The sequence below is a fragment of the Arachis duranensis genome, chromosome 4 (assembly GCF_000817695.3).
Source record: "Arachis duranensis cultivar V14167 chromosome 4, aradu.V14167.gnm2.J7QH, whole genome shotgun sequence".
Taxonomy (NCBI): Eukaryota; Viridiplantae; Streptophyta; class Magnoliopsida; order Fabales; family Fabaceae; genus Arachis; species Arachis duranensis.
This window is the reverse complement of record NC_029775.3, coordinates 101,082,169-101,092,812: the sequence shown is the minus strand read 5'-3', so window position 1 is coordinate 101,092,812 and position 10,644 is coordinate 101,082,169. Positions and strand designations below refer to the sequence as shown.

The window sequence follows — 10,644 nt, the reverse complement described above, 5'->3', positions numbered from 1 at the left end:
ACATTGCCACCCCATTTGCCTTTTTCTTTTTATTTATTTTAGATAAAAACTCACGTGCACTTAATTTTAAGTAAAATTCATAATTGAGAATAGTTAAATAAAAATTTAGTCAAATCAATTAAATTATTTTACAATTTTTAACTATTAATTTTATGTGAAGTTGACTGTACCTGAATTTTCATCTTTATTTATTTCAGAATTGTCAATTTAGCATAGTTCTAATTCATTTTAAAAACTAGTTTAAGGAATGAAAATATCCCATACTAAAAAATATTTTAAAACACTTATTCTTAAGAGATATAAAATTTGTAATATTTTTTATGTTTAAGTATAGACATTTAAAAATTCTAATTCATTCTTCTAATTATCTTTTTAAAATCTAAATAGTTAAAAATTTAAATATATATGTTATTTTTAAAAANAATAAAAAATTTTAAATTTTATTTATTTCAAAATTAAGAGAATAATTAAAAAAATGAATTATAATTTCTAATCATTTTTTATTTACAAATATTTATAAAAAAATACTATGAATCTTAAATGCTATGCCTAAAACTATTAGTGATATCAATGCATCATGTAAATTAAATAGTCTAACTCGCCCCTAAAAGATATCTCCAAAGGGGCATGAGGAATGAGTAAATAATATTTAATTTATTGGGGCAATTGCATGATATTATATATTGTTATGAGCAATGCTAAAGAATTAGTAACTTTGTAATTTGTAGTTATCAAATAGTTATCAATAATAATTTTAATAGTGTAAGATTGATGTAAAATTTTATCTAATAACTCATTTTTTTTACTGATTATATACTGACCAAAATTTAACAAAATTGTTGTCTCCTAGATTTTTCCTATTGTTATTATATGGAGATAATGAGAAATGAGAAGTAGTCGCAAGCATGACCTTGAATTCCACCACCGCCTTTACCGGTAAATTGATCGATTGATCTATCATACGCCTAATACTACTTTCTTGCAATTGCAATTGCATCATTATGTCACTGTTATTATTCTTCCTACAAACCTACACATATAGATATTTTCAGGTTTTAATTTCATGTTCACCACATATACTTGACGCTTGTATTTTCTTTCATAAATACCAAAATTGTACTAAAACCCAAATAATTTGAAAACTAATTTTTTTTCAACCGAAATTAAATTTAGTTAATTTTGTCATTTTTTTCTTTTTGAAAAATTGTGGCTAAATTTTTAATTGATTAATTATTTTAAAATAAAAAGGTTGGGTTCGCTAGTTAAATTGGTCAACTCCTTAACACAAATATTATTTAACTTCAATACCGTCTAATTCCCAAATTAGACTTAAAATTATGGCCGGCTTAAAAATATCTCTTTTTGGAAGTATATTGGCTCATAAAATAATGAGTAATTCTAATAATTTCATTCTTGTTAATAATATAACTGTAATTATACATATCTTATTTCGAGTTTAAATGATCTTAAATTATAATTTTGAGATTATTATTCGTATTATTTAATTCATATTGATTTTTATCCCAAAGTATATATATAGTTATCTTAATAAACTTCCTGTATAAATTAATAGGGGTGTTCAAATCCAAACCGATCCAAATTAAACCGTTCATTCAATTCAATTCAAACCGAAAACTTATTAAAACCGTATTAATTTAGATTTGATTGGATTCTATTTTTTGCAAACCGCAAAATTGGATCAGATTTCGAATCTACTTTTCATAACCGATCCAATCCAATCCAAACCGTACAATGTACTATAATATTATTATTTTATTATTATATTTACAATTATACTTATAACATGTTCAATTTGTTTTACATTTTTCTATTATTCATGTATTATTATTATTTAATAAATATTTTATGTTCAAAATGTTATTTATTTATTTATTTTAATTAACCTATGATTTTATTTCTATTGTTATGTTATCGTTGGCTTTTTAAGATATTGTTAAGACTTGATATGTCATTGTTGATTATTTAAAATTTGATGTTGAGACTTGTTATATGTATTTAATTTTTTTTATTTAAAAAACCGCAAATACAAACCGATCCAAACCGCTTGTAATCAGATCAGATCGGATCGGATTTCCAAAAAGAGTTCATCCAATCCAAACCGCACCGCACATAAATTAAACGTTCGGATCTGATGACATTTTCCCTTAAAACCGAACCAAACCGCACCGCGAGCATCCCTACTATTCTTGATGCATTGTGTAGGAAGGGCCAATTGAGTAAGGTTAGGGAGGTTTTGCTAGAGATGAAAGGTAGCGGGGTTTTCCCAAATAGGAACACCTATAATATCTTGGTTCATGGCTATTGTAAGTTGAGGTGGTTGAAGGAGGCTGCCGAGGTTGTCGAGTTGATGAGAGCGAACGACATGGTACCGGATATTTGGACTTATAATACAATCATGAGGGGTTTGTGCGACGAGGGGAAGGTCAAGGAGGCGATTAGCCTAAGGGATGAGATGGAGAGCCTGAGGGTGATGCCGGATGAGGTTACCTACAATACTCTGATTGACGGGTGTTTTCAATGGCGGGAGAGTGTGGATGCATTCAAGTTGGTTGGAAAATGAAGGGAAAGGGAGTCAAGCCGAACGCGGTGAATCACAATATAATGGTGAAGTGTTATTGTAAGGAAGGTAAGATGGATGAAGCCGGCTGTGTCATGCCAAAGATGGTCGAGAATGGGTTTTCACCGGACTGTTTTACTTATAATACTATGATCAATGGTTATTGTAAAGCAGGAAATCTGGGAGAAGCTTTTAAGATGATGGATGAAATGGGGAGGAAAGGTTTAAAGATGGATACTTTTATTCTGAACACTATAGTGCACAAATTGTGCACGGAGAAACTGCTCAAAGAGGCATACAAGTTGATTGTGAAGGCCGCAAAGCGAGGTTATATTCTTGATGAGGTAACCTATGAAACTCTAATCATCGGATACTTTAAAAATGAACAAACAACAAAGTTCTGAAGCTTTGGGATGAGATGAAGGAGAAGGGGATCATTCCTAGTGTTGTCACTTATAACACTATAATTAGGGGGTTGTGCCATTGTTTAAAAACTGATCAGGCTGTAGATAAATTGAATGAGCTTTTAGATAAAGGTTTGGCCCCTAATGAAGCTACGTGTAACATAATTATTCATGGTTACTACTGGGAGGGAGCAGTGGAAAAAGCATTCTTGTTCTATAACAGAATGGTTGAGAACTCATTCAAGCCGGATATTATTACATGTAACATTCTTCTTCGAGGGCTTTGCAAACATGGTATGTTCGAGAAGGCCTTTAATTTATTTAACACATGGATCATTAAAGGTAAGCCCGTTGATGCAGTTACGTACAACACGTTGATTTATGTCCTTTGCAGAGAAGGAAAACTTGATGAAGCATTTGACCTCATGACCGAGATGGAGAAGAAAAAATTGGGGTCGGACCGATATACTTATACTGTCATCATTGGTGCACTTACTCATACTGGGAGAACTAAGGAAGCAAAGAAATTCATGTCAAAACTTCTAGAGACAAGTCCAAATATGATAAGTGAAGACACTTCACAAATGCTTGGTTCAAGCGACATGGATTACACAGAACAGATAAGTAATTTTTGTACTCAAGGGAAGTACAAAGAGGCAATGAAACTATTTCAAGAATCAGAGCAGAAAGGAGTTAGTTTGAATAAATCTGCGTATTTCAAGTTAATGGATAGGCTATTGAAGAGGAGAAAAAGCATATCGAAAGAATATATTCTTATATGCCACTTTAGACTTTAGGGAGGAGAAAAGAAGGTAATTTCTTTGGCAGTATACAATCTATGATGTTTTTTTGTGCCGATAGGTAGATTGAGTTGCTGGAATTTTCATGGATCTATAGTTTTTTTCCTGTTATGTCCCTTATGTAACATAGTCTTTAATTTTTTAACTCTCTACGGTGCTTTGCTAGTCTTTTGCTTGATGTTCTTCTTTCTTTTTTTCTTTTTTTATATTGTTATTGTTTTTTTTAGGATATAACTTCCCCTATGCTTATGTATTTTTATTCTCCAATAAAACCTGTTGTTCCTCTAATATGTGAAGTGTACTTTTCTTATATCGTCCAAATAGATATGTGCTTGTTTAAGTCATAAGAGGATAATTTTGAGAAGTTTCATTACTTTGGTCTCCAACTCTCCACTAACTAATACATGTGCATCAATTTTAAGTTGTTAACATTGATGAAGAAAAAATGTTTTGCTGCAGATATGTATCTGCTGAGAGGTATTCTGAAGCATTAAATATCCTACATCCAGGAGCTTGCCTTCAATTGACTCATGGGCAGGTTGTACATCTTCTATATCAATGCCTTTCTAGATATACTTTTTTGACCTTTATTTAGGCATATAGGATAACTATTATCTAGTTTCCTTGCAAGTGTATTAGACAAGTAGATGTTGATTGTGCATGACTGTTTCCTTTGTTGTGATGTTTGTGAGAGACTCTATGAGCTCATTTTTTTTCATTTTTGGTGTGGAAAAGGGAAAATGGTTGATGGAGGATCATGAGTCCTTTTATTTAGATTGATTGCTCTATTTAATTTTTACATATTTTAAAATCAGGAATCAAAAAAATTTATGATGAATTATTCTTCAATGATTTTTACATTTGGCAAACGACAAAGCCTAATGCTCCATATCTCTATGTTTAAGGTTACATGCGGAGCAGAGCTTGCTTCAATGTATGTGGAGACCTTAGTGAAAGGGAAAATTTCTTATGATAAAAAAACACTTGGTGCGCTCTAATCTTGTCTTTTATCAGTGTTTTATTTCTCTTGTGTCTACGTATGTCGAAATTTAAATGATTTTAAGGTCTCCCATTGTCAGTGTAGAAAAGAAATATGCATACCTCTCTCTCTCAATATTTAACCATGAAATCTGCTACATATTACTGATGAATCTCAATGATAGATCTTATCAAGAAAATCTATCAGGCGTTTCCTCGGGTTCCACTGCCACAACACTTGTGGGATGTTGATGATGTGCAGCAGCTTTCTGAAGACATCGAAACGGCAAAGGCACGTGTTGAAGGCTGTTCCTCATTTTTAAAAGCTGCTATCAGGTGAGACTTCACAAAATAGAAATATCCAGCATATGTGCTGTTTAAATTTATCCCATATATAAAATCACATGTTCCTTCTGAATAATATTTCTGGCTTGGTTGGTATTGTATTCACTATTCAGGTGGTCAGCCAAATATGGAGTAGATAGTAATGGATCTCCTAAACTGCACATTATGCTAGCCGAATACATATATTCAAAAAGTCCTGAGGCGGTATGTTTCAAAATGGTGCTTCAAATGCTTGTTCATTGTCATTCCTCTTAAATATAATGACCATACCTGTGTCTCTAGAGTTTGTTTCAAGCCCCTTTTGCTTTGCCAACATCTGTTTGAATTTTGTCTTGTGCATAATTTTTGGTGGGGGTAAACCCATGTCAGTGGAGATATGTAAAAGTTCTTTTAGTTTGAATATTTAAAAAATTAACGTAACACAAATAAACATTGATGATTTGGGATGATTTGGCTTACTGTCCGTCATAGAAATTTGGCAGATGTTATAATTAAAAAAGAAATTAGGTATAAGATGAGAGGAAGAAATATAAACTTCACCAATGTACTCTCAGTTTGTTTGAAGGAAGTATTTTTGAAACACAGATTAGATAATAATGTAAATGCTCATTGTATAGCAGATAAAGCGGTGGCAAATGCCTGAAAAGTAAAAAATGGTGGCTCGTTTTTAATTGAGTTATGAAATAAATTATAATTGACGGTTCTGGGGTTTAGATAGAATTTCTTTTCTGGAAGAGGGAAGCAGCTCCATTTTTATTCTTCTTTAGAGCTGATAGATCTATGAATTTGTATTTCGCTGTGGAAAGCTTCACTTACACTTGAATGAATATCAATACACTTTTTAAATGAAGGATATAGGTAAAGTAACATATCATTTTATGAGAGGAAATGATCCAAAGAAGTTTGCTTCTACTCTGGTGAACTTTCTGGGCAAGGTACACACCTCCATGCCTTTTTTATTTTTCTCCTTATTAGGAGCTTCACAAATTCTGTTGAGACATGCAAACTTGCAAGCAATTTTGAACTTATCCTTTCTGAAAAAATTAAACATTCTTGGCATAAGCTTAGGAGGAAGGTTAAACTGATATGCTTTCCATAATATTATAGTGCTATCTTGGTGAAGATGATCTGATGATTGCTCGAGCGGTTTTAAGGTAAAGGCACTAAGAAATTAATTCTCACTTAGGATGTGGTTTCCTAATGCATGACAGGTATTTGTGTCAAGATAATTTGAGAGAGGCCAACCTACTAGGTGAAGAGGTAAAGACACAAATCGAATCCACCAAGATTGAGTTCCCAACGTCAAAGTTAATGCAGTTCATCACTTATCTTTTGCAAACGTAAGATGCCTGTGATCCTTCATTGATTCATTGAGCAATTTGTGTTCTATGTTTAGAAATAATGAAGCATACTTTCTATTGTAGTGTTTCATTGGTCATGCTACATGCAAACTTTTCTGAATTTTCGTAATTTTTTAATTTGGTGTAGGATGGAGAGAGATGCTTTACCTCTTTTTAATATGTTGAGAGTAAATTATAAGTCAAGTATTGACAGGAAACCTGCATTCCATGAGGTCAGCTAACTCACAATACCAAGCCATTTTTAGTTTTATCATTTTTTGTTATTGGCTAACTTGCATGATTCTCAAACACATTTAATGTGTTCTATGAGTATGTGCAACCAGTGATTCTTACTTTTTTTAATATAATGTTGATATTGTAAATAAAAGTGAGTGGTTGCGAATGATTTTGGATCACACATCCAATACACTCGAACTCGATACTTATTGATCGTTTTTGTCCTGGAACGATGCTAAAATGCGGCAATTGACATGCAAAAATTATGATTTAGATGCTAGATGACATTGCAAAGAAGTTTTTAAAATTACTAGAATTCTACCTCGTCTACGGATCAAAACAACTGGAAATGTCTCAAAAAAAGTAGGCATACGCCTTACAAAAAGTTCACGCCCCTCTTTATCTCTAAAGATAGGATGTCCTAACCAACCGACGGCTATTTCATCTCCATTATCCATTGAGCCCGCTCTAAATAAGCCCCCTTTTGCCGGATTATTGCCGATATAATCATAAAAAGCTAATTTTTCGGGAATTTTAGACCAAGCTTCTGATAAACTTTGATTTTCGGCTAGCCCAGCACTAACTCGTCGATATATTTCTTGTTGGAAGTATTCCTGATCCCATTGATAACGAGTGGGGCCAAATAATTCAATCGGGGTTGTTGCTGAACCATACCATATGGAGTACAGAGAAGGAATCCCATGGGATGTTTGGAGATATATATATTCAAGGTGAGAGACACTACTCACCATATATTTTAGTATAAATATCCTCTGAAATGAATTATAAAGTTCCATCTTAATTTCTTGTTTTGCAGTTGATGGGGTCTGCTGAATGAGTTACTCATTGTTGAAACACTGCCAGATAGGATAGCAACTTCTATTGAAAATTTTGATAATTATAGCACCTTTATTTTTATTCTTTTTTAGGATAGAGCAATCTATCTCAGTAAACAAAAGCTGTGTGATCTCTTGATATAGTTTATTTTTGTGAATTTACTATGATTTATAAATGCTAGATTCACAAATTTGCATAGTACTCATTTCAAGAGTTATTTGCTGTAAAAACTTCTACAGTGGAGATTGATTACTTTTTATTAGTCTTTCATTTCCATGTCACAGCAACAATTTTCTTCTCATAGCAACTTATTATGGCATTCTACTTCAGATTATGTACTCTGAAAATAAATCAAAGTAGAACAACTCTTTTCAATATTCATCTTGCAATAAACTAAGGCTTTGATTTGATCACTTTTTCAAAACTACTGTTATCCACATATTTTGAAAAAGTTTATCTTGATACTAAAATAAAATTGTATCCTTCAATATATTATATATCTGATGACTATTATGGATTTTATGGATGACCTATTTCTAAATTCTATCATAATCAGGAATTATTTTTCACCATAGACAAGCTCAGTGTTTATTGATGGCAAATCAGAATATACTCTTATTTAGATAGTCAACAACCTCATAGGAAAGTATTTGCTCATGTAAAATGGAAACACCAATTGAAGCACAATAATAAAATTTCATAAATTGTACTACAGTATCATGAGTGGTATTATACTCTTATTACATTATACACAGTATACATAATCATTTGAAATGCTTTGAGGAAGCTATGATATTAATCATCGATCAAAAAGACCACTCCATTATCTTTTTTGAAGCTGTGTGTGGTATGATCAATCACCTGTATATAGAATTAAGTCACATGAAAAATCTACCTTATGCATGAACAAAAAGATAAAATAAAACAATCAAACTTGGCTTCATTTCCCTCTAAATCTAGTGGCTAATCTCAAGCAGAAGTGAAGTCTCAGTTTTAGTGAAAATCCAAAAACTTACATTTCTATTGCTCAATTCCAGATTGTAGAAGTCCATTGCATCTTCTTTAAATATAGGGCCAGCATGCCATGTCCCGCGATTAAGCTTAAGAAATTTGGAGCAGAAACCTTGAAGATTTAGACATCATCAATGGCAGGAGGCACATACGAATGGCCATGTCGTGATTGCACAATCTTCTTTCCGGTGTTATCCTTGAGTTCATCTGATTCAACAATGGATGGCTTAGCAACTCCAAGATACCAAGCATGGCCACCAATAGAACCAAGGCATTGTGTCACACTTGCATGATGTGTAATATTCGAAAACTTCAGCGAATGATTTTCGATATGCATGATGTAAAACCTGTTATATACAAAGTCATTTTAGGAAGTTGGAGCATACGTTGGAGCTCAAAATCACCCTAAAATTAAGGAATTTAATCACTATCTCAACTAAACTAAACTAAACTAAACTAGTGGACAAACACTATGCATAGCAATGTAGAATCAGAAGTAAGAACTCATGCTTATGTATTCACATATTGCCAATATAACACAAATTGGGAACAGAGATTAGTACAGAACACCTCTCATTGATTAATCAAATACAAGTTAACTAATCTATAGTTGAATAAAACCTCTAATAATACTCATTATCCAAGATTTGCACATTATATATAGCTAATTAGGCAGACAGAAAAAGATCCAACCAGAATAAACAAGGAGCAAAAGGGTGTATGAAAAGGGAATTAGAATACTTGTGAGCTGATAAAAATTGAAGCTTGATTAGAGAGTAAAAAATTGGTGATGGTAAAAGGAACCTGGGAATCCCTTTGGAAAGGTCCAACTGAGCATCATGGGGGCCGAACTCGTCACCGTCCGGCAAAGCCTTGATGACTTAACCGTAGTCTTTGAAAGTCGACGGAGTTGCTTCGATTGGCTTCAGCGTCACTGCCTTTGTCTCCTCCATAGGAACTTCTGGTTTTCTTTTGCTTTATCTGCTTTTTTTAATATTTTATAGGATAACATGGAAAATTCTTATGTACCATAGTTTTTTTTATAGAATATTAGTTCTAAACAAATTTTAAACTTTTATTTATGATATAAAAATTTTAAATGTTTTGGAGATTATTGTAACTTTATTAATAATAATAGAGTTTAATTTTGACACACGAACATCGCAAAATATTTACGAAATTAATATAAAAAAGATTTATTTTTATTAATGTAATGTTACATGATTAAATGTACGTATAGTACATCAAAATTAAGTTCATAATAATAAATACTATTTTTTTAGAATATTTTCAATCAATTTTTAATTGAACATTTTGGTTTTTTACAAATTTTAATTTTTAAATTCGCTTTTTAAATTTTTATTATACTTAGCAAATTAATCTCGCATCATACTGTTTGACTACATGCTGAAAATAAAAAGTAAATTTTTAGAATGGTCTCTAAGATTTAGGTCATTATCTAATGTGGTATTCGAGATCCTAATTTCACCATTGTAGCCTCCAGATACAGTGGTTCCTAGACATCTTTTCAGTAATGACTCAACTACCGCAGCGCTAACGTGGTATCATCTTGCCACGCTAGATTATTGTCGAGTCTACTTTCCATCTTATAAACAAGCTTCGTTGCATTCTGTTCCAATGTCCTGGAAACACTGAACGGTGTCACGATTGATGGAACTGGAACGAGTTTGATCTTCCATGCTAAGATCACTCCAAAGCTTGCTCCACCACCATCTTTAATTGCCCAGAAAAGATCTTTATCCATGAGCTTCCCTGTCAAGAAACCTACTGATGGTTATCAGTGACTAAGAGAAAGAGAGGATTGAATCTTGACCTCCTTTTCTGTTGAATATTACTTCTGTTTTATTAAAAGAACTTAAGATATATTTTTGCTTTTGTCTCCTGTCGAAGTAAGAGAATCCACTTTTTGTCTCCTGAATTTACAAAAACAGAAATAGAGAAGGGAAGAAATAATGACACCCAGATGTATCCTAATTCAGCTACTCAGTGCAATGTAGTCTACATCCAATCTCTATCACAATTCTGATGGAATTTCACTATCTTTTTCACAAGATTACAAACACTAATAATTTTCTAGGATCTACCCAATCTTA

General features: G+C 32.3%; 1 protein-coding gene and 2 pseudogenes across 1 annotated transcript; 2 read left to right on the top strand and 1 right to left on the bottom strand.

Moving 5' to 3' along the window:
- The first annotated feature begins 2,152 nt into the window (after positions 1-2,152).
- On the top strand, positions 2,153-3,779 carry LOC127746674 (pentatricopeptide repeat-containing protein At2g16880-like; annotated as a pseudogene).
- Positions 3,780-4,138: 359 nt separating this feature from the next.
- LOC110280547 (protein GET4-like) lies at positions 4,139-7,520 on the top strand. The gene is made up of 11 exons (XM_021141623.2): positions 4,139-4,320; positions 4,688-4,769; positions 4,946-5,096; positions 5,219-5,309; positions 5,957-6,040; positions 6,213-6,259; positions 6,317-6,445; positions 6,594-6,678; positions 6,957-6,983; positions 7,360-7,413; positions 7,500-7,520. The coding sequence occupies exons 1-11, from the start codon at positions 4,228-4,230 to the stop codon at positions 7,518-7,520; spliced, it is 864 nt and encodes a 287-aa protein (XP_020997282.2). The 5' UTR covers positions 4,139-4,227.
- A 584-nt stretch (positions 7,521-8,104) lies between these two features.
- On the bottom strand, positions 8,105-9,525 carry LOC107485289 (uncharacterized; annotated as a pseudogene).
- Between the last annotated feature and the right edge of the window lie 1,119 nt (positions 9,526-10,644).

Coding starts and splice junctions, on each gene's coding strand:
- LOC110280547 (XM_021141623.2), top strand. CDS start 4,228: ATGTTTTGCTGCAGATATGTATCTGCTGAGAGGTATTCTGAAGCATTA. Junction 6,446..6,593: donor ATCACTTATCTTTTGCAAAC/GTAAGATGCCTG, acceptor AATTTGGTGTAG/GATGGAGAGAGATGCTTTAC. Junction 6,984..7,359: donor ATGACATTGCAAAGAAGTTT/TTAAAATTACTA, acceptor TGAACCATACCA/TATGGAGTACAGAGAAGGAA.